The sequence below is a fragment of the Colius striatus genome, chromosome 3 (genome assembly GCF_028858725.1).
Source record: "Colius striatus isolate bColStr4 chromosome 3, bColStr4.1.hap1, whole genome shotgun sequence".
NCBI classification, from domain to species: domain Eukaryota; kingdom Metazoa; phylum Chordata; class Aves; order Coliiformes; family Coliidae; genus Colius; species Colius striatus.
In genome coordinates, this window is record NC_084761.1 from 57885368 (window position 1) to 57910560 (window position 25193).

The 25193-nt window shown below is 37.0% G+C and overlaps 1 protein-coding gene across 1 annotated transcript in view; it reads right to left on the bottom strand.

The window, feature by feature from the left end:
• The window catches only part of SPOCK3 (SPARC (osteonectin), cwcv and kazal like domains proteoglycan 3), a 196026-nt gene extending 171150 nt beyond the window's left edge, over window positions 1-24876 (bottom strand). Inside the window, exons 1-2 of the mRNA XM_061992882.1 lie at window positions 24815-24876; window positions 24450-24623 (exon numbers count right to left, since the gene is read on the bottom strand). Coding sequence (XP_061848866.1) covers window positions 24450-24623 — 174 coding nt within the window. The 5' untranslated portion in view covers window positions 24815-24876. The remainder of the gene's footprint in view (window positions 1-24449; window positions 24624-24814) is intronic.
• Window positions 24877-25193: the final 317 nt, after the last annotated feature.

The window sequence follows — 25193 nt, forward strand, 5'->3', positions numbered from 1 at the left end:
CACAAGTGATGTTCCAAGAGCACTGAAAAACAAACTGGCAGGAGTATCAACTTTTACTGAATCACATATACACTGAGAAATCAGAATCTTGGATTAACACTTCCTATCCCAGTAAGGTTTTTTGAAAAAAGGTGTGGTAATACTAAAAAAAAAACCCAGACAAGCATTTTAAATTCTCAAAAATGTTTAAAAACATTACTCTGTATTCAAAACCAGCACTTATTCCCAGCTGATCAAAATTTGTTGCTCACTTTACTCCATTAAATAAAGCTTCTATTTCATGCAATCAAATTACTTTTTAAAGTATTTTACATAGCCCATTCATATAAAATTCTACTTAGGATTCTTCTTGCTAGTAGGTTTTCCTGAATATATCACAGAATCACACAATATTAGGGGTTTGAAAGGACCTCTAGAGATCCTCTGCTCCAACCCACCTGCTCAAGCAGGTCCAGCTAGATCAGGTCACAAAGGAACACATCCAGACAGGTTTTGAAAATCCCCAGAGAAGGTCATTCCACAACCTCCCTGGGCAGCCTCTGCCAGTGGTCTGTCACCCTCACAGTAAAATAGTTTTTCCATATCTTTTCCTTATGTTTTCTGTTGTAGCTTTTATCCATTACCCCTTGTCCTGTCACTGGAGACAACAGAAAAAAAGTGCTGTTTTCTGATGAGGATGTTGTGGGAGACAATGTCAAAATCCTTGATGAATTCAAGGTACATTACATCCACTGCTCTCCCCTCATCTAGCCAGTTATACCATCATAGAACACTATTAGGTTGGTCAAGCAGGATTTCCCCTTGGTGAATCCGTGTTGACTCCCCCTGATAATCATCTTTTCCTTCATGTGTTTTGAGATGGCATCCAAGAAGAGTTGTTCCACCACCTTTCCAGGGATGGAGGTGAGGCTGACTGGCCTGTAGTTTCCTGGGTCCTCCTTCTTGCCTTTTTTAAAGACTAGAGTGACATTGGCCTGCTTTTAGTACTCAGGCATCTCACCTGTGCTCCCCGATTGTTTAAGAATGACAGACAGTGGCTTAGCAATAACATCAGCCAGCTCCTTCAGCACGTATGGGTGCATCCCATTATGTCTATGATTTACAGGTGTCCAGTTTGCCTAACAAGTTTCTAACCCCATTCCCATCCAAGGGAAAGTCTTTCATTCTACAGACTATTTTGCTGTCCTCTAGTGACTGGGATGCCCAAGGGTCAGCCTTGGCAGTGAAGACTGAAGCAAAGAAGGCATTCAGTAGTTCAGCTTCATTGCCTTCTCTGTCACCAGGGCACCCTCCTTCTTCAACAGGAGACCCACATTCTCTCTAACTTTCCTTTGGCTATTGATGTACTTAAAGAAGCCCTTCTTGTTTTCCAAAAGGGGTTTAGCCTTCCTGGTTTCACCCCTGCATACCCTGGCAATGTTTCTATACTCTTCCCAAGAAATCAGGCCCTTTTTCTCTCTTCCCCTTGAATCACTCCAGTTGTTCCTTGTTCATCCACACAGGTCTCTTTCCTCCTTCTCCTGATTTTCTATTTATGGTGATATCCTGTGGCCCAAAATCAGTTTAATCTTATAAAGTGAACAAAAGAGTTTTCATAGTCCATAATAAAATACTTTTTTGACTAACTAGAAAAACAAATTGTATCACTGAATGTTTTTAAAAGTACTTTCAAACACCTATTGACAGAGAGTTGCCTCTTCTCTTTTGAATGAAGGAGAAATAATGCCTTTAGTCAGGATGTCTAAGGTGTTAATGAGCCACCAAAATCCTTTCTTAGCCTGATGCCTCTGTCCCCATTTCACCTTCTAAAGTAAATCAGTTAAAATTCTACATTCAGAGTATTTTTACTTCATACTTTCATTGCTCTCAGGCTAAGGCTATGTAGGATAACAACAAAAAAGAACCTGAAAATGAAAGTTGTTTCATTTCAGAGAACATGCTGAAAACAGTTATCACAATTTTTTCAGTGTTTTAGGCATTTTGGTGTAAAGTCCCATGCTTTTATCTCTGCATAGGTAATTTAATACATTGTGCAATTCTTTATGTCAGACTTGAAAAGAAACATTTGCAGTACAAAGCTTACAGGTTTCACAGTTATATGCAGCATTTTTGCTGAACATGTTTTCCTATGCATAGATATACCTGCGTATTATACCTCATATTTGTGTCATTTACACTTATTAAGTTCACCTCATCTGCCTTAATTTCTTTTCTCCCCCTACAGTATCTCCTACAGATCCTTCCATTTGTTACTCTGATAGAAGGTTCTCCCTGAAACTACTGAAAACAAATAGATGTTGTTAGTTGAGTGACAGAAGAGCAATTTACAGCTATACAGCTACACTTCCTCAACAAACTATGTACCACACATAAGAATGTTCTTTCTGTATCTCCCTGAAGAAAGTAACACCTGCTCTGCAGGCTGCAGAAGTAACGAAAGATTCTTGACAAAATATGTACCTAGACCTATTTCAAAGGAAGTACTGCACCATACCAACATGTGGAACAAGGCAATAGTGTGCTACAAGACATTCGTATCCACTGAGTGTATTACTCAGCACTTTTTCTTCAAGGTCCAAACCCATCACACTGAAGTACTCTAAAAATTTCGAAGACTTTCAAGTGTTGCCCTTCAGCAGTCCTGCACCTTACAGAAAATACACTGCAATATTTCATATTAAAACAAGGTTCATCTTCTGAGAAATATTTAATTAAAAGTATATCATGTATCTTCTCTAACATAGGTGTGGTCATATAACAGCATCTACTGTTCATAAAAGGGTATCTATCTATCCATCAACAATTTTATACAAATTAAAGCATAGAAAATAAAAATCCTGAAAAGTCCCAGTAGGGAATAACTCAGAAAGTCTATCTTATTGTTAAGGAACAAACTTAGATCTGGTTGCAAATGGAAGAATGTTGAGACACAATAATCAATTTTATGCTTGTATATATTTTGAGTAACAGGTTTTAGAGAAAAAGAGAGCTAACTACATCATAACTATACTTACGGGTTTTTTTCTTTTTAGCAATATAATCTTAACTAAAAACAAACTAGTCTATACACAAAGCAAAACTTTAACATGCACATTCTATACTTTATTCTGCTATATGCTTAATTTACAGAAGAAAAAAGAATTGTTTGTCCATCCACTTGTATATCATTTGGGTCTTGGACTAATACAGATTAACTGTTATCTAATTTTAGTCATTTAAAAACTAGCTGTTTCATCTGTACAGAGCATCTAGGACAAGCAGCCTTCCTGACACAAAAAGGAGACCACTTTCAAAGGCTGATACATCATACAAAAAGTTATACCAAAAATCTGTTTAAAGCAGACATCTGTCTCCATCTATTGTAGAGGAAGTCTGCAGAAAATGAATTTATGCTAAGCTTCTAAACTATTACAGTTAGGCAAGATGAGTCTCAGCTTAATGTTCTGAGTAACTCAGTTTCACTTCAAATGGTTACTCAGTTAAGCAAGGAAACCCCCGTTTATCACAAGACACACACAGAGTAGTGTTCTGCCTAGTATAATGAACAAGGTTTCTCCGTTTTGCAAAATTTACCCAAAGACAACTGAACTTTTCCAAATGAGGCTGTTTGGGTGGTGTGGAGGGAGGGGGCAGTGGAGCACACAAGAAGATAGTGAAGAAGCTTTTCCTTGATACATTTCTTTTAGATGCTGCACTGTAGTAGATGTCAGTAGATGTCTTTTAGATGTCAGCATGTAGATGCTGACATGGTAGTTTTAGGCTGTAGCATTAAGCAGATCTAAACATAAAGAAGCAATACATTGCTATGAGTTAATTCAATCTCCATCAGAAATAGCCTTCTGCAAGCTAGTAAACATAGTTCTTTTTTCCCTGAAAAAAAAAAAAAAATCGACATGTTTCCAATTCTAGGTGTGGTGGTTTAGCCCTGGCTGAACAATAACCAAACCACCCAGTTACTCACCCCTCCCCACCTCAGCAGGATGGGGAGGAGAATCAAGAGAGTTCAAGAACTTTGAAGGCTGAGATAAGGACAATTTAACAGAACACCACAAAGAGCAGGCAGTTACAATGATGGCCAAAGGACACACAAAAACGAGCAATGCCCAGTGTAAATTGCTCACCAGCCTCAGCCTGACTCACAGCCCAACCTCAGCCGCAGTTCCCTCACTGGCCACAGCGCCACCGCGGGGCTATATCCTGAGCATGAGGTCATATGGGATTGACTAGCTCGGTCACGCCCCCTGGCGGCGGCTGGAGAGAGTTAACGCTACCCTGGCCAAACCTGGGACACTAGCCAAAAGGAATCAATATCTCCACTTAAATATGGCATTATCTAATATATATTCTTCACTGTTCCTAAATGTACATGTCTACTGTCAAGTCTAGGTGAAAAAAAACACTCAATTTGTAAGACTTGAAAAACAAAATAGCAGAAATGTAATAACAAATTATGTAAGGCAAGTAAGGGGAAAGAATTTTCTGATTGTTCAAGGAATCGTAATAAGTGTCCTGGCACTGAATGGGCTTCCGACTCCAATACAAGCCCATTGTAATATTCTGATTTTATTTCTTGCCCAGTAATAATTTTAACAGAAAAATAAACACATAACGAAATATGAACTGTACAAAGCAGGTCTCTTTTTTTACTACTACATACCTAATTTTCAGGGTAATAGATGCATCTAACCAGAAAGAGTTGCATTATATCCTGATGTGTTTGAGAAGTTACATTCTTGTTATGAAAACTTTTCATGTCTTGGTTCTTCCAGTTATATCAGGTTCTAAAAATTTGTATCCCAATTGCAAAGATACAATCATGACAAAGGCAGATTTTGTGGAGCTTAGAGGGATAATGGTTTGCAGAAAATATCAGCTTTTTACTTATATTTCTACTATCAACTGTTCTGAAATAAAAACTAAAAGCTTCCTTTACCTTCTAGCACAGAGAAATGCAATGAAGTTTTGAGGTATTTGACATCTGGATTAAAGCAAAATTCCTCTCTGAAGATTATCTTCATAGCTACGAAAAAAGGTAACAAAAACAGCTGAAGTAACAATCTACAGAGGAACTGATCCCGAGCAATCCTATCTAGAATTATTCAACACTGGGAAATTTCACACATGATATATTTATGCTAACTGACTGTTGCCATATGTGATCAAGTAAACGACAAGAAAAAACCCAACATGCAAGAAATCAGAAGGGAAACAAGAAATAAATACAGAAGTGAGAAAGACAGCAGTATTGGTCAAATCATTCCTTACCAAATTTCTTATCTTGGTTTAACAGAATCAAGTCAAGTATTTGCTATCTGCATCTGCAATAATGTGCACTCCTAGTAGACCAGAATGTTGGAGTCAGTGATGCACCAATACAGAACACAGGTCTTACATATACCGTACCTTCTGATTTAAGGAAGAGACAATAAGAGACAGTAGCAAACCAGTGCAGTCACCTACAGAGCTCAAAGTCTTTTCATTCCTCTGACAGTAATGTTAGCAACTTGATGGATTGTATTATTAATGATTAGTAAGAAGGGAAAAAAAACTTGCATAAAGTTTTAAAATGCTCATAAATGGAGGGGAAAATGAAACATCTCTTGAGCAGGAAACCTAGGTATTTGGGAAGCAGAATTTGTACTTATAGCAGATTTGTCCTTTTAATCAAATGTAGCATCCATTAAGCCGATTCCTATTTTAAAATACCTCAAGCTTCTAATTACAGTTCCATTATGTGGAAAAGCAAAGATCCTCCAGGAGCTGAAAACTTTAGCAAAAATTTCTCCCTGTCCAACTGTCACACAAATCAAAGCTGAAAAGCTTAAAAGATAAATAACTATTTCCTCCATTTCCACACAGTCTCACAATAAAAACCAGACAATAGAGTCTAATCCAGGAAAAATTGAGTTAACAATGTAGAAAGCTTACTGTAATGTTAACTAGTAACTCCTAACACTAATTCTGTCTAGACTATTATAAATACAGTTAAAGAGACTTAAGTTTGTTTTAAATACTCTCATAATCATAAACCTGTCATGCATCAGTGATAACAACATCCAATATTAATTACATGCTTTACCACATAAGTGTTTTTATTTCAGTACTTTGTGTCACAATCCTATTCTATCCTTAAAAAAGAAGGGAAGATGCAACAGCCTAAAGTGAATTAAAAGGTATTTGAACACATTTCTTTATTTCACAAAGGCTGTTTTGTCTTTGAGAACCTTGAAACAACACATTAATAGGAAAAGGTATCTCTCATTTTGCTGCTAAACAGGCCAATTACCTAAATATTACATGCATACATAGGAAAGGACATAAATATCTCCAACAATGCTTTAACCTTGTTTGGAACTTTCTCCCTTCTCCCATCATTCTCAGAAAGATACGAGGAAAAACCCATCTCTCCCTTTTACTTTAAAATTTTCAGTGTGTACACTGTTTTATTTTCCTCTCTCCATTTGATTCTTCTCTTTGCTCTTACTCTTTTAGTTAAGATCTGAGGTCATCTATGGCTGAAAAATTGCCTAAAGAATTTCTGGCATAGATTAAGGACTTCTTCTTACCCCTAAGGTAGTTGCTACAACAAAAGGAATCAAAGAAAATACATATTCTGATTTTTTTTTTTTAAAGTTACTTCTAAACCTTGGAGATCGTGACTAGAGTCTCAGCTGAAATATCAGAAATTCTATAGCATTCATGAATAAAGCTACTAATCCATATGTGGTCTTTCTCTGGTACTCATAAGTTTATGGTCAGCATTGAATTATTATTGAAAAAGAAAGCAAAATTTCTGAAATGTGCCAAATATATTTTTTTAAAAAAATCTGTTATCTTCTTCTTCATTGAAGTAAAATTTACTCATCACTTCCAGAAATTAAGCACACCAATAAATATTTTTCTTTTTTTTAAATTTTAGGTTTAAGAATTCATAAGTTAAATATTTTTAGAACCTTTTTGATAAGAGCAAAAATCTTCAGTTGCCTCCCAATGTTTGACAAGTAGATTGCTACTGAACATTTCCGAATTTCTAAAAGCAACAGCAATACCTATCCTGCTAGCTACAATACATGAATTTTTTCAGTGGATGATGTTCAAAAATCAGCTCAATGCTGCACACAAACAAGACGATAACTGTTCTGCAAGAACTTTTCAAGCAGGTTAGTAAAAATGAGTTTTACATTAAGCTACTCCATACAAAGGCACTTTAGTACTTTGTTGTATAACCACATATTTTGTTCAAAGTATCACATAGACATATCCAAACCATCTCTGCACACCAAATTCAAATACCAAAATCAATAAAAGTGTGAGCATACATTGCTTTTTGTAGGCTTTACTCAAAAACGGGATAAATTTGTCTGTTTAATACCCTGTATTACTAGAGCTATACAATTTTTATATTATTATTTCCATATGCTCACGTTACACGTCTTTTGATAAAATTTTGCCATTTATATGCAGGTTAAGTCTCTCCACAGGGAAATACAAGAAAGAACAGCTGAAGCACTATAGTTTGCTCTCCATCCCTACTTATCCTAGACTAATGTTAATATACATGTATTGTTTGATGACAGCAATTTTGTATTCAAGACTCAGTTCAGCAGGTTATTCATGACTTAAGCAAAATATTGCCTGAATCAATAGCCTGTATCACTCTTCAAGACAAAACTCAAAGACCTATTTCCACCACTGACACAAAAAGTACTCAGTAGAAATTAATACCCACAGAAGTGACTGATGCTTTGGTGACAAATACCTTTTGAGTAAATGACACAGAACTGTAGCAAGATCTTCCATTTTAATTTGGGGAGAAAACTAATTCCAAGTTTTTCTCTATGCTCACTACAGTTGAGCTTTTTTCTATGCTCACTAAAACTGAGATGGCATGGATGACATGCTGTCCATTTATCACCAACTGATTTAAGTCTTCCTAACCTTCCCAACTTAAATGAAATCCTCTACATGAGATCAAAGCTTTAATTACACATATGAAAAATTTGAAAACTCTATATTTCTGCAAGACTACTTTTAAAGTAAAAATACAACTTATAATGGAAACTTTATTTGCAAAAGAAAAAAAAAATGAAGAAAGCAAACCACCAAATAAGTAAGTTCTTAATTTTCCTATAAATTTAATCTATGCCAAAGCATATATGGCAAGGCATCCAAAAAAAAAAAAAAAAAATCTAGAACATCAAGCTTAGCTCTGTAATTAAAATGAAAGGAAAAGTAAAATGAACATCTGGTCTCATATTTTTTTTCTTGCAGTCTAAAAAAAAAAATAGAGACGGATATAGTTCCTCGTCAAAGGAGTTTTATGCCAGAAAACCCCCCCACTATGTATATATATATATATATAGAGAGAGAGAGAGAGAGATATCTATATAGATATATATATATAGACACATGAAAATGCTCCTGCTGCAAACAGATGTATATTTGTCCTACTGTTTTGCTCTAAAATCTAAAACACATAATACTTACCTTAAAAATCCACATGTGAATAAACTGCCATACCACTGCTATGATTTTTCACATCAGTGAGAATATCCTTTTAGTATTTATGCTGTATATTTATTAACATTTTATTTTGCTGTTTTCCATAGAGAATTTTGCAGATTCCTTTGTTTCATCAGTTATCTAATAAAGCAATATGAAAGTAATCACAAGACACAACAATATGAAAAACATGATAGTAGAACAATAAAAACAAATGGGAAAGTATATGAAAATGTAAAACGTGAAATTACTCCTTAAAACTGGAAAGCAAATATTAAGCTTTGTCCCTTTCACAAAATAACTAAATCCATTAATATTAACTTAATAGCCAGAAAATGTTATTATATGCAGCAGGTTGCTTCACTTTTGTCTGTCTTGGTGTTTGGATTAGGTTTGTTTTTTTTAAAAACAAGCATAAGAACTACATATACCTCTACATATAGCCAATCACCCAAATCCACCAAGAAGTACAATGTCCATTGTGACACCACAGCTCAATAACATGTTGTATGCTTTCACACTAAATCGGTGATCCAGGGGCAGCAAGACAAACTGACAGGAAGAACCAAGAAACACATAACACATTGTAAACAATGTTAAGAACTAGGAGTACATAACAACACTTTATTGCAAATAGTGATTTATCAGGCATCTACCTTTCATTCAACAGTTTTCATCATGTATTTTATAGTATTTTTTCAATAGTCTGATAGCATACATCATTTGCATTCCTGGGTCAGAGTTCTACCTTGAATTCACCACAGCTCATGAGAACCTTTCACATATAAACAGTACCTCTGCTGTTTTTTTTTCCAGATTGTGTTGCACAACACTTAACATTACAAGTCTTTTGAGCATGCAACTTCCCCTACTGTTTCTCAAATAAATGTCATTTTGTTTCCTAAAAAAATAGCCTTAATGAAGAAAAATTGACTGTTAACATTTCAAGAATTTCAGTGGAAACCATCTGATCTGATGAAAATTATGAATTTCACTTACACAAAAAAAGTCCTTTTTTGTTTTTTTTAGAATTAAAAAACTGACAGAAATCCTATGGATAAGGTTATTTTCCATCTAAATAAGAGCTGCTTTCTACACCTGTTCAATTTAAAATGATTTTTGTCTTCCGCCGAATTCATCAATAGCCCCATAGAACCCAAAACAATTTTTTACCAACATACAACTTTCCAAGAGAAGACAAAAAAATACAAATCTAATTCTGAACTGTGTCTTCAGAGTAGCAGCTCTAGCTATAATGAAAGCACAAAGCTGTGGGATTTGGTTGCTAGAAGAAAGCTGGACAATAGTTTATGATATTCATATTACACTTCATATAGTAAGCACTCCCCTAGGACACAAAAGATTGAGGTCATGCCCTTGATTTCTGCTGTACTTGATTAGTCATTGTTCATTCTTTCAGTAAGTTATTGTGAAAGACCTACAACAAAAACACATTTACAGAAGAACAGTTTACAAATAGGGCAAGTTTCTAAAATCCACGTCCTGCAAGCCAGGGTGCAAAATAAACTGTCAATTTGTGTATTACAAAAATTTTTAAAAGAGGTAAGTCAAAGACAGGGGTGGGTGGGATGTGTCTAAATACAATGGACTTTTCAGGCACCGAACAGTACACTAAAAAGATGGGATCTATATCTGAAGCTGAAGAGACTGTGTGCCATAAATTCAGACACAATCTTCTTCCTTTCAGCTTTACTGTTAAACACTGATAAATCTGAAAGAAAATAAGGTAAACTATGTGAACTATTAAAAATATTCTGAGTTCCTTGATGTATATTCCTCTTGAACAAAGTTCAAAATCCTAAAAAAATCAGTGTTTACTCAGGATGCTTAAACCTGCAAATAACTGTCTAGAAATTAATCTACAGGTTTCTACACATCTAATCTCATAGTAACTGGAACTAGTATTATTTGCTCCTGCATACCAGACCGTTCCACAAATTCTATGTTTTGGATACTTATATTAAATAGTAATTATAGACTTAATTTAAAAGAAACTTGCAAGTTTCATTGGTCCACAAAAGCAATACTAACATTTTCTTTAAAAAGAACAAAGAATTCAAGGAGTTTGGCAGTACTTATTTTTTTTGTATCTAAAATGTGAACCAGACTGTCAAAGACACTGGTGCTATAATTAATCTTTCCAAAGTAGTAAAGTTTTGCCTTATGAAGCGTCAAAGTCATAATCTTGTATCAAAGTTGTTTTACGCAGAAAAAAATACTACACACACCCACACCCTCAGCAGTGCAGAAAAACCTAAGTTGCTGCAGAATCTGGATAAAAATTTAGTTCTGAATATTGATGTCGGTTCTATTAAATTTAATATAGCATTTCCCATGTAACTAATGTCTACGGCTAAAAAGTTTTTGTTTGAATAGGGAAACATTTATTAAAAGTCAAAAGAAGAAATGGAAAAATTTATTTTAAATGCTAGTATATCTGTAGCATAATACCTGACAGTACATAATAGTAGTATAATTGTACAGATAGAGTAATACATCCATCTTTTCTTACATCAAAATATAAGCTTCTTTGACCCCCTTTGAATTAATGCCTGTAACTTTTGTTTTCATTCTGTTCTAAAATTAGCAAAGACTGAGATTTGTGGTTCATTACTTAAGAAATTTATCAAAAACAAAACATGAATAATCCCAACAAATTCTTCAGTTTTTAATACTTAAAAGAATGTAAGGCATAGAATATTTCACTGTCTTCATTATTTCTTTCTAAACATATTAAGTCATTACGTGTTTCAAAGAGGTCTACTAACTATTAGGCAAAGTAAGGGATACACTTTTAATCTAAATTCAAGAAAAAGAGTTAAAAACTTACATTTATTACTTAAACCCTTTTTTGGTAGTTAGTAAAACAGGTAATAAAGTAACCTTTGGCTGTAAGGACAAAATACCTTCTACACTCAGAGGCAAGCAACAAAAAGTTAAAACTACTAACAGGAAAATTAAAAGTTTCATCCCTGGTAACCTATGCAATATTAGTTTCATTCCTGCTTCCAAATTTAGGTTTCGCAATCGAGATCTTATGGAAAGTATTTAGCAAAGTAACAAAGCTTCTAATAATACTGTAGTGTCTTAAATAGAACATGCAACAGTTCATTGAAATTCTCATACAACTTTTCCACTTGAAGAAAATACCTGTAACTTTTTTTTCATTAAATGTCATCTATTTTTAACCAAGTTCACTTTATTAAAAAGCTTTGGGGGAAAAATATGTAATTACAAAGAAATTTCAAGCCCACCAATTATCTGGCATTATCTATACCAAGGGAAATCTAGTCATAAGTCTTACATCAACGACAGGCCTACAGTCTTTGCCAGACAGAGCACAAAGCGCTTGGGACATGAGAAATTCAGATTCATTGTGTGGAAGTATCTGGAATCCCAGTAGAGAGTAAATAAGCATGGCTACACTATAAGTTTGGTTCAACTTAGAAAACTTGTCTCAGAATCTCTCTAATCATGTTTAGCAATTGCACTGGATTAAACATGGATCTTAATGTTGAAATGCTGTGTTAACAGATCCATCTACAAGGCCATCTCATCATTCATAGTAAGGATACAATAAACTTGTGTGTTAAAATCTTAATGATCATTGCAAAAATTAACACTCAATCTTACTTTCATCATGTTACTAAGAGATTTTAAGGAAATATGCAAGTCATTTTTCTAGCGTAGTAAAAGACTCCTTGACATAAAGTAGGACTCTGATACAGATAAAATAATCAGATAAATTCCAATTCATTAAAAAAGTGCACATAGGTTGTCTAGCTAAGGTAACTAGATATCAATGAGATAAGTCATCTTTATACTCAAGAGTTCTTTGGATAAATATATTCTCACAAACTGTGCTGCTCCATTCTCACAAGAAACAATACTCTGTTCTTTTCATGTGATCAAAAAATATGATTTTTTTTTAATGAATCCTATAAATTCTTATTAAGCTTTTTCCCTCAAACGCTGATTTAATTGCTGTTTGTAAGAACTAAAATAGAGAAGAAACACTGTAAATTGCATATGGACATAAAACTAGGAGACAAACAGTAAATCAAAGAACAACATGGATTTTTTTTCATTTTTGTGTTACCTGCTTTTAATTTCAAAGCAAATGTTACTGAGTGGGGAAATGCTATTTTATATTTAATAAATAAGATGCTTATTCTGTTGTTCCATAGACTTCATATATGTTCTCAAACTTTTCTTAGAACACTTACATAGTCCCTGTAGAAGATTTCAGGATTTTCCTAGACATCTACTTGGCCTCAGAGATTCTTATCAGTCATTAAAACTATATGTTCCCAATAGCTCAAGTCAAAAATCACTCAGAGTAGAAATGTACAGCTAAATTACTCTATCAAGTCATTATCTAATTTTATGCCACTGGAGTGAAGCCCTTAACCTCCCCTTAATCACATACACCTAGATAATTTCTTCAACCTTTATCCCAGTGATCAACCTACTCTGTCTTCAGGATGTTTCCCTGCCAAATTGCCATGGTTCGTAACAGAAATTAGGCACACCATAACTCATAAACAAAACCCACAAAAGTAAAGGAGTAACTATATTTTGAAAAGCAGAAAGCATTAAGAGCCACAGTCAAATTCCACACAATATGAGCGAGACGTTGACTGGCTTGAGAGTTGGGCAGAGAGGAATCTCATGAGGTTCAACAAGGACAAGTGCAGAGTACTGCACCTTGGGACGAAAACCCCATGCACCAGTACAGGATGGGGATTCACCTGCTGGAGAGCAGCTCTGCAGAGAGAGACCTGGGAGTCCTGGATGACAATAAACTGAACATGAGCCAGCAATGTGCCCTCGCGGCCAAGAAGGCCGATGGCATCCTGGGATGCATCAAGAAGAGTGTGGCCAGCAGGTCAAGGGATGTTCTTCTCCCCCTCTATTCTGCCCTGGTGATGCCTTATCTGGAGTACTGTGTCCAGTTTTGGGCTCCCCAGCTCAAGAGGGTCAAGACCACTTCTAGAGAAAGTTTAGCACAGGGCCACCAAGATGCAAGAGACTGGAGCATCTTCCTTATGAGGAAACACTGTGGGACCTGGGACTGTTCAGTCTGGAGAATAGGACTGGGGGGGAATCTCATTAATACTTACAAATATTTGAAAGGTGCATGTCAAGAGGATGAGGCAACACTTCTTTTTCCTGTAGTGTTAACTGACAGGACAAGGGGTAATGGACAATAGCTGGAACACAAAAATTCCACTTAAGGAAAAACTTCTTTAATTTGAGGGTGACGGAGCCCTGGCACAGGCTGCCCAGGAAGATTGTGGAGTCTCCTTCTCTGGAGGTTTCCAAAACCCACCTGGATGGGTTCCTGAGTAACTTGATCCAGGTAGACCTGCTTGAGCAGGGGGGTTGGTCTCAATGATCTTTAAAGGTCCCTTCCAACACCCACCGCTCTATGATTCTAATACACACACAGATAAAACAATTTTTTTTAGGTATTTAACCTAGGTAAGCACATCATTACCTCAAATCCTACTTTTGCAGATTTACATTTCTTAGAAGCAAGAAGGAAGACTTACAGATTCATAAAGTCTACTGTCAGAAAGAACAAAAATATTTCAACTCTCAACTCTCATTTGAATTTGAAGAACTCAAATAAAATGATAAAAAACTCTTTGAAATTAATAGTGTAAGTGATGATAAAATCTGGAATTCAAGTTTTGTCACATTGGATAAGAAGTTCTATTTCTGCAGCAATGCAGCTATACTGAGCAGCCTTCTACTGATCAATGTTCAAAGAGAGCAGGGAGTTACACGTTCACTAACACCACCCCCAAAGTGTTCAATGTTTGGTGCTGCTTACCTTCAGTTTCAGAGTTTACAGTCTTACACATTTAAGTAGTTAAAACAGAAAAGACCTTGAACATCCAGGATGAAAAAGAAAGGTCTGCTTTCATCATCCCCGTTTTTCCAATTCCCTCACATCATTTACAGAAAAAATTATTTCAACTGGCTTAAACAATATACAAAATCACTGGTTCTTGTCTTGAGCCTCTGAGCAAGGACACTGTAATGGAAATTTTTGTGGGAATGACCAGAGACTTGAACCTGCTGTAAAGGCTAGATAGACAAGAGATATTTATCAGCATCACTAGTATCAAAGAAACACCTGTACAAATAATCTACATGCTGTAAATCCCTATAGTTGACATAACGGCAATAGAATTTTGATATTTATTTAATTGTTCCCTCATTTATGATTTTTTGGTGAAGCTCGTAAAAGAAAAGCAACATGAAATGGTTTTGTTTCAGAGAAAATTTTTAAACATATCCAACACATAATCTCTTTGTTGCCTAGGCAGAGGAGGGAAGCAAAGAATAGTTTTAATAGATTTCTGAATAAAGATGAGGAAAAACAGAAATGTTGGAAATATCAAGTGACCTATAAACCTTGTAAAAAAAGAAAAAGCCAAGACAGATAAAACAGAACTTCAGAACTCTTAAAATAAATGAAGTACATAGGACATAGTATAATAAGAACAGAGACTTAAAAAAAAAAAAAAAGCTTGAATTATACTATGGTATCTCTTACTTAAACCAGATCTGCATTTGGTCTAGATCCCTGGTTTCTTGTTACACTGCTCTTTGCTCATAGGAGATTTCTGACTCAAAAAGAAACAACGTATACTTGTCAAATCAACGAAAAGCACTGCCTACAGATATGCGCCTTTAGACATCTAAGAATTACTATACTAGATGATCGATCTACTCCAGGATCAGATCCTGTGAGGGGGGAGAAAACAAAAATTAAATCCAGTTTCAGATAAAAGAAACAAATACTAGGTAAATCTAACCAAAGCTTAGTTCAGCCATAAACTCATATCATTTCCCACAGAATTAAGCCATGTAGCAGACACTTTAATACCTCTCACAAAATAGGTTATTCAGCTTTAGTTTTTAATAGTATCATTATCTATATAAATGGGCTTTCTGATACAGAATTAAAATCTTGCCTCAATAATATTGTCTTGTTATGCACTGCACAGCTTTTTCACGCTTGTGTGATTTTCTTTTTTCCTACTTAATAATTGCCACCCTCTCATTTAATTGAATCTCTGCACTGTTTTGCACAGTGCAACATGGAATTCAGCTAGAGGGGAAAGCAGAGTGCATCATACAATATGCAATTCATCGTGGAAGTCTCACATGTAAGGTAGCACAGAGGCAACGTGAAGCAACGTCACAAATGAATCCAACACCAACTACAAATACATAGCCAGAAACTCTGACAGATGATTTAGCCAAAATTTTTGTTCAGGTTAGTGAAAACTGAAAGAATGTTTTCTACACTTACCTCACTAATCAGGGGAGAGCAAGTATATGTGTGCAGAGTGGAATAAAAAACAAGAAACAAGTTATTGAGGAAAATTCATTTTAAAGGAGAAATAAAATCTTCAATTAAATCCAGTAGCTTAATAAAGAAACAACATTTATGTTCTCCTCTGAGAAGCAGTAAGAAAGTAAAAAATCCTGTATGTATGATAAAGTAAAAAAGAAATAGAAAAAAAAATCCCCACAATGATCTTGATATGTATTCTACTTTAGACTACTAGGTAGGAATTTCTAATGAAGTTACCACTGCATAGTTTGATCTCCAGTTTGAGTTTTCTTTCTTTCCATTTTTTCAAAGATGCAAAATAAGTCTGTTTTGTAGAGTCAATGTTCAAATAACAATTTTAAGTAAGCAGACTAGCTTAAATAAAGACTTACTCTGCCTCTCACAAGTGTCACTGAACATATTCTCAGTGACCTCTATACAAGGAATGACCACACAAATTGGACTCAGATTCAGTCTAATATGACATTGTCCCAGTGAAATACACAATAAAAGTTTGATAAAGGTGGGGGAAAAAAACAAAATGAAACTGCAACAGACCATTTCACTTCCTGCAAAACTCCTTAAAAATACACTATTTGAAAAAAAATCCTATAATATTCTGGCATTATAGGGTTAGTAGACTACACATTAGTGAGTTTTGTCAAATTTTATGACAGTAATTCCACATGATGAAGATTTTTTATATTTTCTTTTTCCTTTCGTCAAGCACTTCATGATAAACACCAAGCATAGAATGGTAAATCACAGTGCCTTTTGTTTATCTCTAAGCTTGATTACTCTTGGGAGATCTTTTGGTCTAATGAGCAAGCTGTTTGGCCAAAGCTACCTAAGTTAAGCAACTGAAAAAATCAGTTGTCAACTTTGAAAATCCATCTACTCAATTTTCAAGTTTGATTTTTTTTACTGAAGTATAGACAAACAATGAACATTGATGTATTTTAAATCAGTTGTATAAGTAATGTGCATAATTTTACAGCTACACAAATTTTACCTTCAACTAGTACATTGAATAAAAAATTTTCTTTCTCATAAAACTTATCAAGAGTAGGAACTGTGTATATGGGAATTAAGCACTTGCAAGTTACTAAACTTTATCTGCAATAGAATAAAGACTTAAAAGCAAAAAAGTATCTGTGGAAAAAAAATAGTATTAAATTTATATTATAAATAAGCTGAATTTTTAATTATTATTAACATTTGACACTAATGCACTCACACATGCACATAAAGTAGTCACTTGTGAATATAACAACAGAGCAGTGAAATCACATCCTCATTGTAATGTGAAAACTTTTGTTGTAAGTTAGAATTCCATAGCACTCTCCTTATGTCCTGAGACTGGTACCTTTACACTACAACATCCTTCTTAATTACATTACTAATTCTTACAATACTTTTCAATACTGTAATCAATGTGAAATGAGGTGAAATGGGAAAACAAAAGTGAAAAATCTAACAAATAAGTACAGATCATTCATATTAGGTAAGAATGACCATTAAAGCTTTAAACACTGGTATTACTAGTCATAAATTTCTCTTTCAGAAATTACACTTCAAGAAATATGAAAACTACAAGAACTCTTACAACTGTATAGTATGTTAGCATTTACTACCATTTTCTCCATTTTCTTATAAGACAGATTTTTAGCACTGACAAAGTGCATAGACAAAAGTGAGACTTAACACTACATGCTGAAAAAGTAGCTGTCCATCTGTGGTTACTAATACATTCAAGTGCATCAGATGAAGACAAATACACAACACGAAAAACAACATAGCAAAAATCAATGTTACAACTTTTAAAAAGGTTTACGTTAGAAAAATAACAGCAAAGCAAAACTGAAGTTATTTCACTAACGAGTACTTTTCAGGTATGTACTGGTTCTGGCTGGGGTGGAGTCAATTTTCTTCACAGTAGATGGTACAGGGCTGTGTTTTGGATTCATGTTGGAAACAGTGTTGCTAATACAGAGATGTTTTAGTTATTGCTGAGCTGGGCTTACATAGAGTCAAGGTCTTTTCTGCTTCCCACCCCACCAGCAACTGGGCTGGGGGTGCACAAGAAGCTAGGAGAGGACACAGGACAGCTTACCCCAACTGACCCAAGGGACATTCCAGACCACATGACATCATGCTCAGCATATACAGCTGGAGGAAGAAGGAGGAAGTGAGGAACACTTGGGGTGACAGTGTTTCTCTTCTTTCTCATGCTTGAAAATTGTTCAATTTACAAATACACTAAGCCAAGCTATTATTTCTCCTTTCTGTGGATAGTGACTTCAAATGCCTCAATGATTACGAAGTAATAGAAATGAAAGAGATGGAAAGAAAGAATTGATGGCGTTAGTCTAAAAACCTGCTCACAGTCCACTGTTTTCTACATTCAGCTTACCCTTATATCTCTTCCTATACACATCTTTCCTTTCTGACTGTAAAACCAAGACAGCCTATGCAGTTTCTGTTACTGTCACCACCTATATTACAAAGCTATTTATACTGCCCTATAATAAACACAGATGGCTAGAGTCAATCCCAATAAGATTTAATGGTAAGATGAGAAAAGACTGGGTATCCATATCCACTAAATAACCTTCAGCAAATAAAATAAAGATTATTCTTCAGAGAAAGGAGATAAAGATAAGATGAAACAACGTTATCAGCTTTACTTTAGATTATGAGGGCAATCTAAGGAAAAGCCCATTACAGTTTGCTTAACTCTTAAATGTTAGCTATATAAAGAGCTTCCAAGCTAATGCCTTCCAAGAGACAGTTAAGAGTTCAATGTTAACAATAGTTTGAGATTAGCAGGCTGCCTTTGCAGACAAAAATACACTTGTCACTAAAAATGAGCAGCAAAAGTAGATCACCTGAAAAGTAATGAGGTGGTATAAAAAATGAATCCATACTTGACAACAACATAAAAGCACATACAAAAATCAGAAGCTTTTTTCTACAACACAGAAGAAATGAAAATTTAAGATTTCTACTACTCCTCATTATAATTTGCCACATTTATTTTTGTAGTGCTGAACAATTAAACAGTTCCTTAAATTTCCTTAATTAAAAACAATGCAAATTCCTAACATTTTCCTATATTACAATTTAAAAAACAGTAGTTAAGTCTTACTTCATTAGTTTCATTTCAAAGGTGGTAATTATAGTGTAGGTACAAAATACAAATTCTGTCAAATCCACTAACTTTCAAAATTCTTCCTCCTTCAGCATATTAATAAGATTGTACAAACTATGTCATGAAAAAAAAAGAAAGATGGCTCCCACTTCAGAATAGACAATAACAGGTTTCAATTAACAAACTGGAATGTGGAAAACAGAGTCTATGCCCTACCTGAAAAAAGTTAACTTTTTAGCAAGTTCTTGCTTTAACTTAGTCCTAGGACAACATAATAAAGTAGTACATCTTCCTGGTTTGCAATTCCATTTTTTCCTGACGTCATAATCACAACTTTCTATCAAAATATATTTATGTGGTAAAAGAGCTGCCCTACACACTAATAAGGAAAGGGGATGCTTTATTTTCCCAGACCCATAAAAAGTACAAAACAAATAAGCTTACTAGACCTATTTTCCCAGCTAATGAGTTAATGTTAGTGAGACAACATTGGTAAGTGCTGCACTATCCAATCCTAAATAATTATTTCCTCTAGAGTATATTCACGATCCTCCAGAAACTATGAGCGATTCTAGTACGATGCAAAGAACTTATTGAAATAGAAGTCTTCCTCCTCTTCAAATAAGGTTATCAGTACTCTGGAAACATGAAAACCTTCCTTGTATTTACATGGTGATCACACATTAAATTGCAAAAAAACTTGGGATGAATCCTTTTTAAAAGAGCCTTTGGCTTTCTTTGTTATACACATGAAGTGGTTTGGATGTACAGCTGGGCAAAGATGTTCTGCTCACAAAAGTAGAGAAACAGCAGTTGGTGAGGAACTTATTTGGGGGTTGGGGGGGTGCTTGTTTTTGAGAAGCCTTAAACCTCCAGACAACTGAATAAAGAATGTTGACAATTACTGAACTCCTATGGAGACCTAATATTTGATTCATTTTCTTCACAAACACAGAGGTTTAGAATTAACTTATGTTGAAAAAACAAATTCTTTAAATATTTTCAAAATACTTATTTGAGAGACTAACATGAGCTGCCCAAACTTGAAAAATGTTTTAGAAGGAAATATATCTGATGGTCAATGGGAGGATACTTCCTAGTGATGCACAGTAAAAAGCAGTATTATCAGTGCAAACTTCCCCCTCGAGCTTACTGGTTTTATGATGTTACTTGAATTTTGTTGTACCTTCTTTACCTTTGATAACTGTATTAATGTTGTAGGACAATAGTAACACTGTGGTATGATGCAACTGATCACACTAATCAACTGACCATATTACTTCTAATTCTATGTCATAGCTGAGTTTTGCAGAGTTTATTTATTTACTACAAGTCTCTTTTGTTAAAAGGTACCTGATGCATCTTAATTTTGCAAATATAGAAATTGCCTAATTAGGATCTCTTTGAAAAGAACAAGTAAAAATCACTGACAAGCAAGTTAGATCATAAACAACTGTTCTTAAGAGGCAAGTAAAGTTTACGATATAAAAGACATTTACTGTACAGTCCTTTTAATGACCGCAAATGGACAGGACAACATTTCCAAATATCAATGACTACAAGGAGTTACTCTAAAGAATGCTGCTTTGTGGAATTTTACAGAAATAAAAAGTTTCTGAAAGGCATTCAGATAGCAATGCAACTGACAACTACAGTTGTGTGAAACTTGTCTCGATTGGCTGTAAAAAGACACAGTCAAAAGACAAAGCCACAGTTTTTTTTCAAGGATTAAAAATAACATCATTATCTGAAATCAAGTCAAAGACAATAAATAACGTTTTCTTCTCCACAAAGTTACAGCATTATGATTAATGAAAGTTTGATAAATAAGATTTAGGATGTTCTAAGTAGGAAAGAACAAACATAATGCCATTACCTGATAAAATTTTTTATGGAGTCATCTTCATTTTAGACAAAATGCATTTATATTTACATTTCTATTAAATGTCTGGTGAAGCCATCACAGACAAGACCACTAGCACAGAGCACTACAACAAAATACGAAGATTCCCCTAACTCAGAATCTAATGAAGAATCTCAGTTCCCAAGCTTGAAATAAATAAAGGATATGTACACCACTGGCTGCTGAAGCAGACTAAGCAGATAGCTTGAAAAACCTTAATTAACACATCCACTCTGATACTTTAGCAATAGACATATGAGCTGCAGACACTCAGCAAATAGACTTCATCAGCACTAACAATGGGTTAAAAACTCTCCCTCCTCAGCTACTGCATGCAAAAGAACATACTCTTGTACACAACCCAGAATGTTTTACTCACATAATACAGGCTGAGAGAGTTGATATTTTATAACATGAAAAACACACTTGTCCCCACATCCTTAAGATGAAAATTCTCCTACTTAAGAAGGAGCCCATTCTCTATTTTTGCACAAGAACAAGATGTGAGAAGATAGTCTCTACCACATACCTAGCTTCTCACTGCTCCATGTTAGGGCACGGTTCTTTCCTAGACCTACTTCATTATTCTCAAAAGATTTGTCAGGAATGATCAAGATCTTTCAAGGGAATTGAAGAGTAAGTTAACAGTCTTGCCTGTACAAAGTACTGAAAAGATCCTAGCTAAAATTATCATGTTAATAATAACCTTTACTGACAAATCTGACATTTTGAGTGTGTTAAGAAAGCTAAGTTTGGTGGTTTGGAGTTTGTTTTGGGTTTTGGTTGGTTGGTTGTGGTGTTTTAAATAAAAGATCATATTCTGCTTTATTAGGTTTTGTAAGGGTTCCCTTTCTGAATATGTTCTTTCTCACTGTGATCTAAAACTCTTAGAAACTGAGCCAATGAGCCAGAAGTCAGGGTCATTATCTTCCACATTAATCAGTTCTGTCAGTTAAGTCTTAAGTTAAGCCTTTAAATACTTCTTTTCACACCAGAATTCCATCTCACACTTACATCTGCAGGGTATTTAAAGCCTGCAAAAAATATGCTACTCTCTGACCGAAGAATTAAATTACAAACACAGGCCTTGTATACATTTATTTTTATTTTAACTCTGCAAGACGGTTACCCCTACATATGTTTAAAATGCAGCTGTGCTGTTCTTTAACAGGAGGCAACATTTGACTCACCAATTAAATTTTTAATCACATTTTCAAAACCAAAAAATAATAGTCATGCAAGGAAATGTACCAATTATATAGAACTGTAGGATGTTAATAAAACTTCTCCACCATGTTATATATAAGGATCATAACTGATCAGTGCTTCTTACAACTACGATATTTTTCTAATGCATTCTTGTGTGGCTGGATTAACTCTTATTTTTTACAATTTTACCTTATGAATTGCTGAAAACCATCCATGCTTTAAAAGGAGAGCCTTGTTAAGTATTAGGACCATCCATAAATATTCCAGATTGAGCAGCAATCAATAAGACATAAGCATTATGCACAAGAAATAAAAGCATATTGCTCACATAAGTACCAGCCCTATAAAACTTAAACAGAATAAAAATAAGTAAGCCAGCATATTTGTAAATTGCCTTAGGAGAATCAGTATGCACTACCTCCTCAATGCAGTCACTCTTAAAATCCTTGGGGACACCTACTTGTCACAGAACAAATTATATGGCTAATATCCAACATTACAGTGTATGTCAGTGGGCACCCGGGAGACAGGCATTAAGAGAGCACTTAGCTTCTCCAGCCTTGCAGGGTAGTGCCTACATAAATTACTTTGCTCAATTATAAAACATAATTGATGTACTTATTTTGGAGTTTTCTAGCAATAGCCTTTCATCCTAAAATATTTATATAGCACTTAATATTTTTTCCCAAAATTACAGATCCCAAAGTACAGTACGCTGAAGAAGTGTTGGTTTGGCTTTTCTTTTTTTCATGAGTGCAAGTTTTCAAGATACTCCGGGCAAACAAAAATATCCAAACACTAATATGTGTTCTCAAACACTATAATTATGCTGTTTAATGGAAACTATTGAGGAAACACATTCTCCCACAACAAACAGTAGTTTTTCTTTCCTTATTACTTAAGAAGTGAAGTTTGCATCCCACATGCAACAGATACATAAAGCTAGAAAACACATGCATTACAAGTATGCTATGGCTCTCAGAAAAATAAAGAGACGTCTCGCAGACATTTACTTCAGGTTGCTATAGCAAACCACAGTCATCATCAAGCTCTAGCACAGGAAACCTGTTGACTCTTAAGTTGTGAACCCAAATCAGCACTTTACACTGAATCACAGAAATCCAGTGAGCAATAAAGTAAAGCTATTTCCATTCTATGAAAGCTAAACAGAAAATTAATTTTGTGTGCCTGAACTCGGATTTTTAAAAGTGACAGCAAAGAACACAGGATGTTGCAAGATCAAGGATAATGTTTATGACTGTAACAATCACAGAATCCTGAGGGCTAGAAAGGACCTTGAAAGATAATCTAGTCCAACCTCCCTGCCAGAGCAGGACCACCTAGAGTAGGTCACACAGGAACTCATCCAGGTGGGTTTTGAATGTCTGCAGAGAGATGAGACATGCGAAGGACTTTTGAAAATCGATTGGGTTTTACTCAACTTGCGACAGAGAACGAACTAAGCACAAAGGCAAAGCACTCTGGAGGATGAGAGACACCTTCCAGTAGCAGGTTTCGTAACTGATGAGATTCGGGTCAGATCGAGTCTGGTGTTCACGCACTTCATTCAACGCGCTCCGGACAACTTATCGCCTTGTTTAGCGGACCTCCCTGCACCGATCCGCGCTCCACTACCTCCCACAAGGCCCCCCTCTTCTCCCCACATCCTGCTCTGCGCAGCGCCTGCCTTCTCCCTCAGCCCGCCCTTTCGGCACTTCTGACAGCGGCAAGGTGAGAGCGGCCAGTCCCGCCCGGCGCGCGCTGCCAGGTGCCTGAGGGCTCTGCCTCAGGCGGCCCGGGCGACTCCTTCCCTCCCGCTCCGGCGGGGAGCGGGGCCCAACGGCCGGAGAGCTCCCCCACCGCAGCCCTTCCCGCAGCCACCGCCGCACCCGCTACGGGGCGGGAAACGGGGAGGAAGGGGGGAAAAATGCAACTCTCCCTCCACCACCGCCGCCGCCTTTCAACGGCGAGCGACCCGCAGGGCGAGAAGCGGTTCCCACGGCTCGGCCCACTGGGCCCCGGAGGTATGCGCTGTACGTCCAGCACAGCCCGGGGCACACCGGGTGGTCCTCGCCGCTCAGCGGCGGCAGCGCACCGGGAACTGCCCGGTGGGACCTCCTTCCTCCTGCCCAGGCGCCGCCGGGAACTCAAATCAAAATGAAAATCCTGGGCGAAGGGGGGAAGTTGAAGCTGCACCCCAGCTCTGGCTGCCCGAGGGATGCCCTCAGCGAACGGAACCAGCCCTCCAGCCGCGAGGCTGCCAGGGCGCGGGCCGGGTGCGGCTGCCAGGATGGAAGGGTTGAACTTACGTCTCGGAATTTGTTCCACTGCCCGACCTCCTTGTCGTACTGGGAGATAGTCGTGAGCCATTGTTTATCATCCAGAAAATTGCCGCTGTCCGGTCTGCCCCCGGCCGCCGCCGCCAGCGCCGGGCTGCACCAGGCTGCTACACACACGCACACGAAGGCTGCTACCTTGAGCATCTGGGCGACAGGAGACACGGGGGAGGGGAGGGGGGTTACCCACAGCAGAGCAGAGCTGAGCCCCAACCAGGGGTCTGCCAGCAGGGGACCGGGACGATCGCCCGCAGCGGGCCCCTTTGCCCACCCCAGAGGGGCAAGACGTGCGGAAAGGGGGAGGGAGGAGAGGAAGGGGAGGCTGCCGGGCCCGTCACCTTGCTGCAAGCCCAGCAACCGCGCTCCTCGCCGCGGCCGGAAAGGCGGCCCGCTCCCTCCCCGCACGCGCCGCCGTCTGCAGCTGTCCGCTCCGCGCCGCGCGCTCCGCCCGCCTCTTGCCCCGCCCCGCTCCGCCCCGAGCCGCGCCGGGCTGCGCCGTGCTGCGCGGGGCCGTGCCGCTCCGCTTTCCGTGCCGGCGGCGGGGAGAGCGCGCCAGGGCCAATGGCCTGCAGGCAGGAGGGGCTTTGGAGCCCCCTGACCTGAAGTGACCATGGTGGGCAGTGCCTGGGCTCAGCCTCTGCCCTCCTGCATCCTTCGCGGCTGAGCCGCCCGCCGCCGCGGGAGCGCTCGTGCGGGCCACCTTCGCCGCGTTCTCAC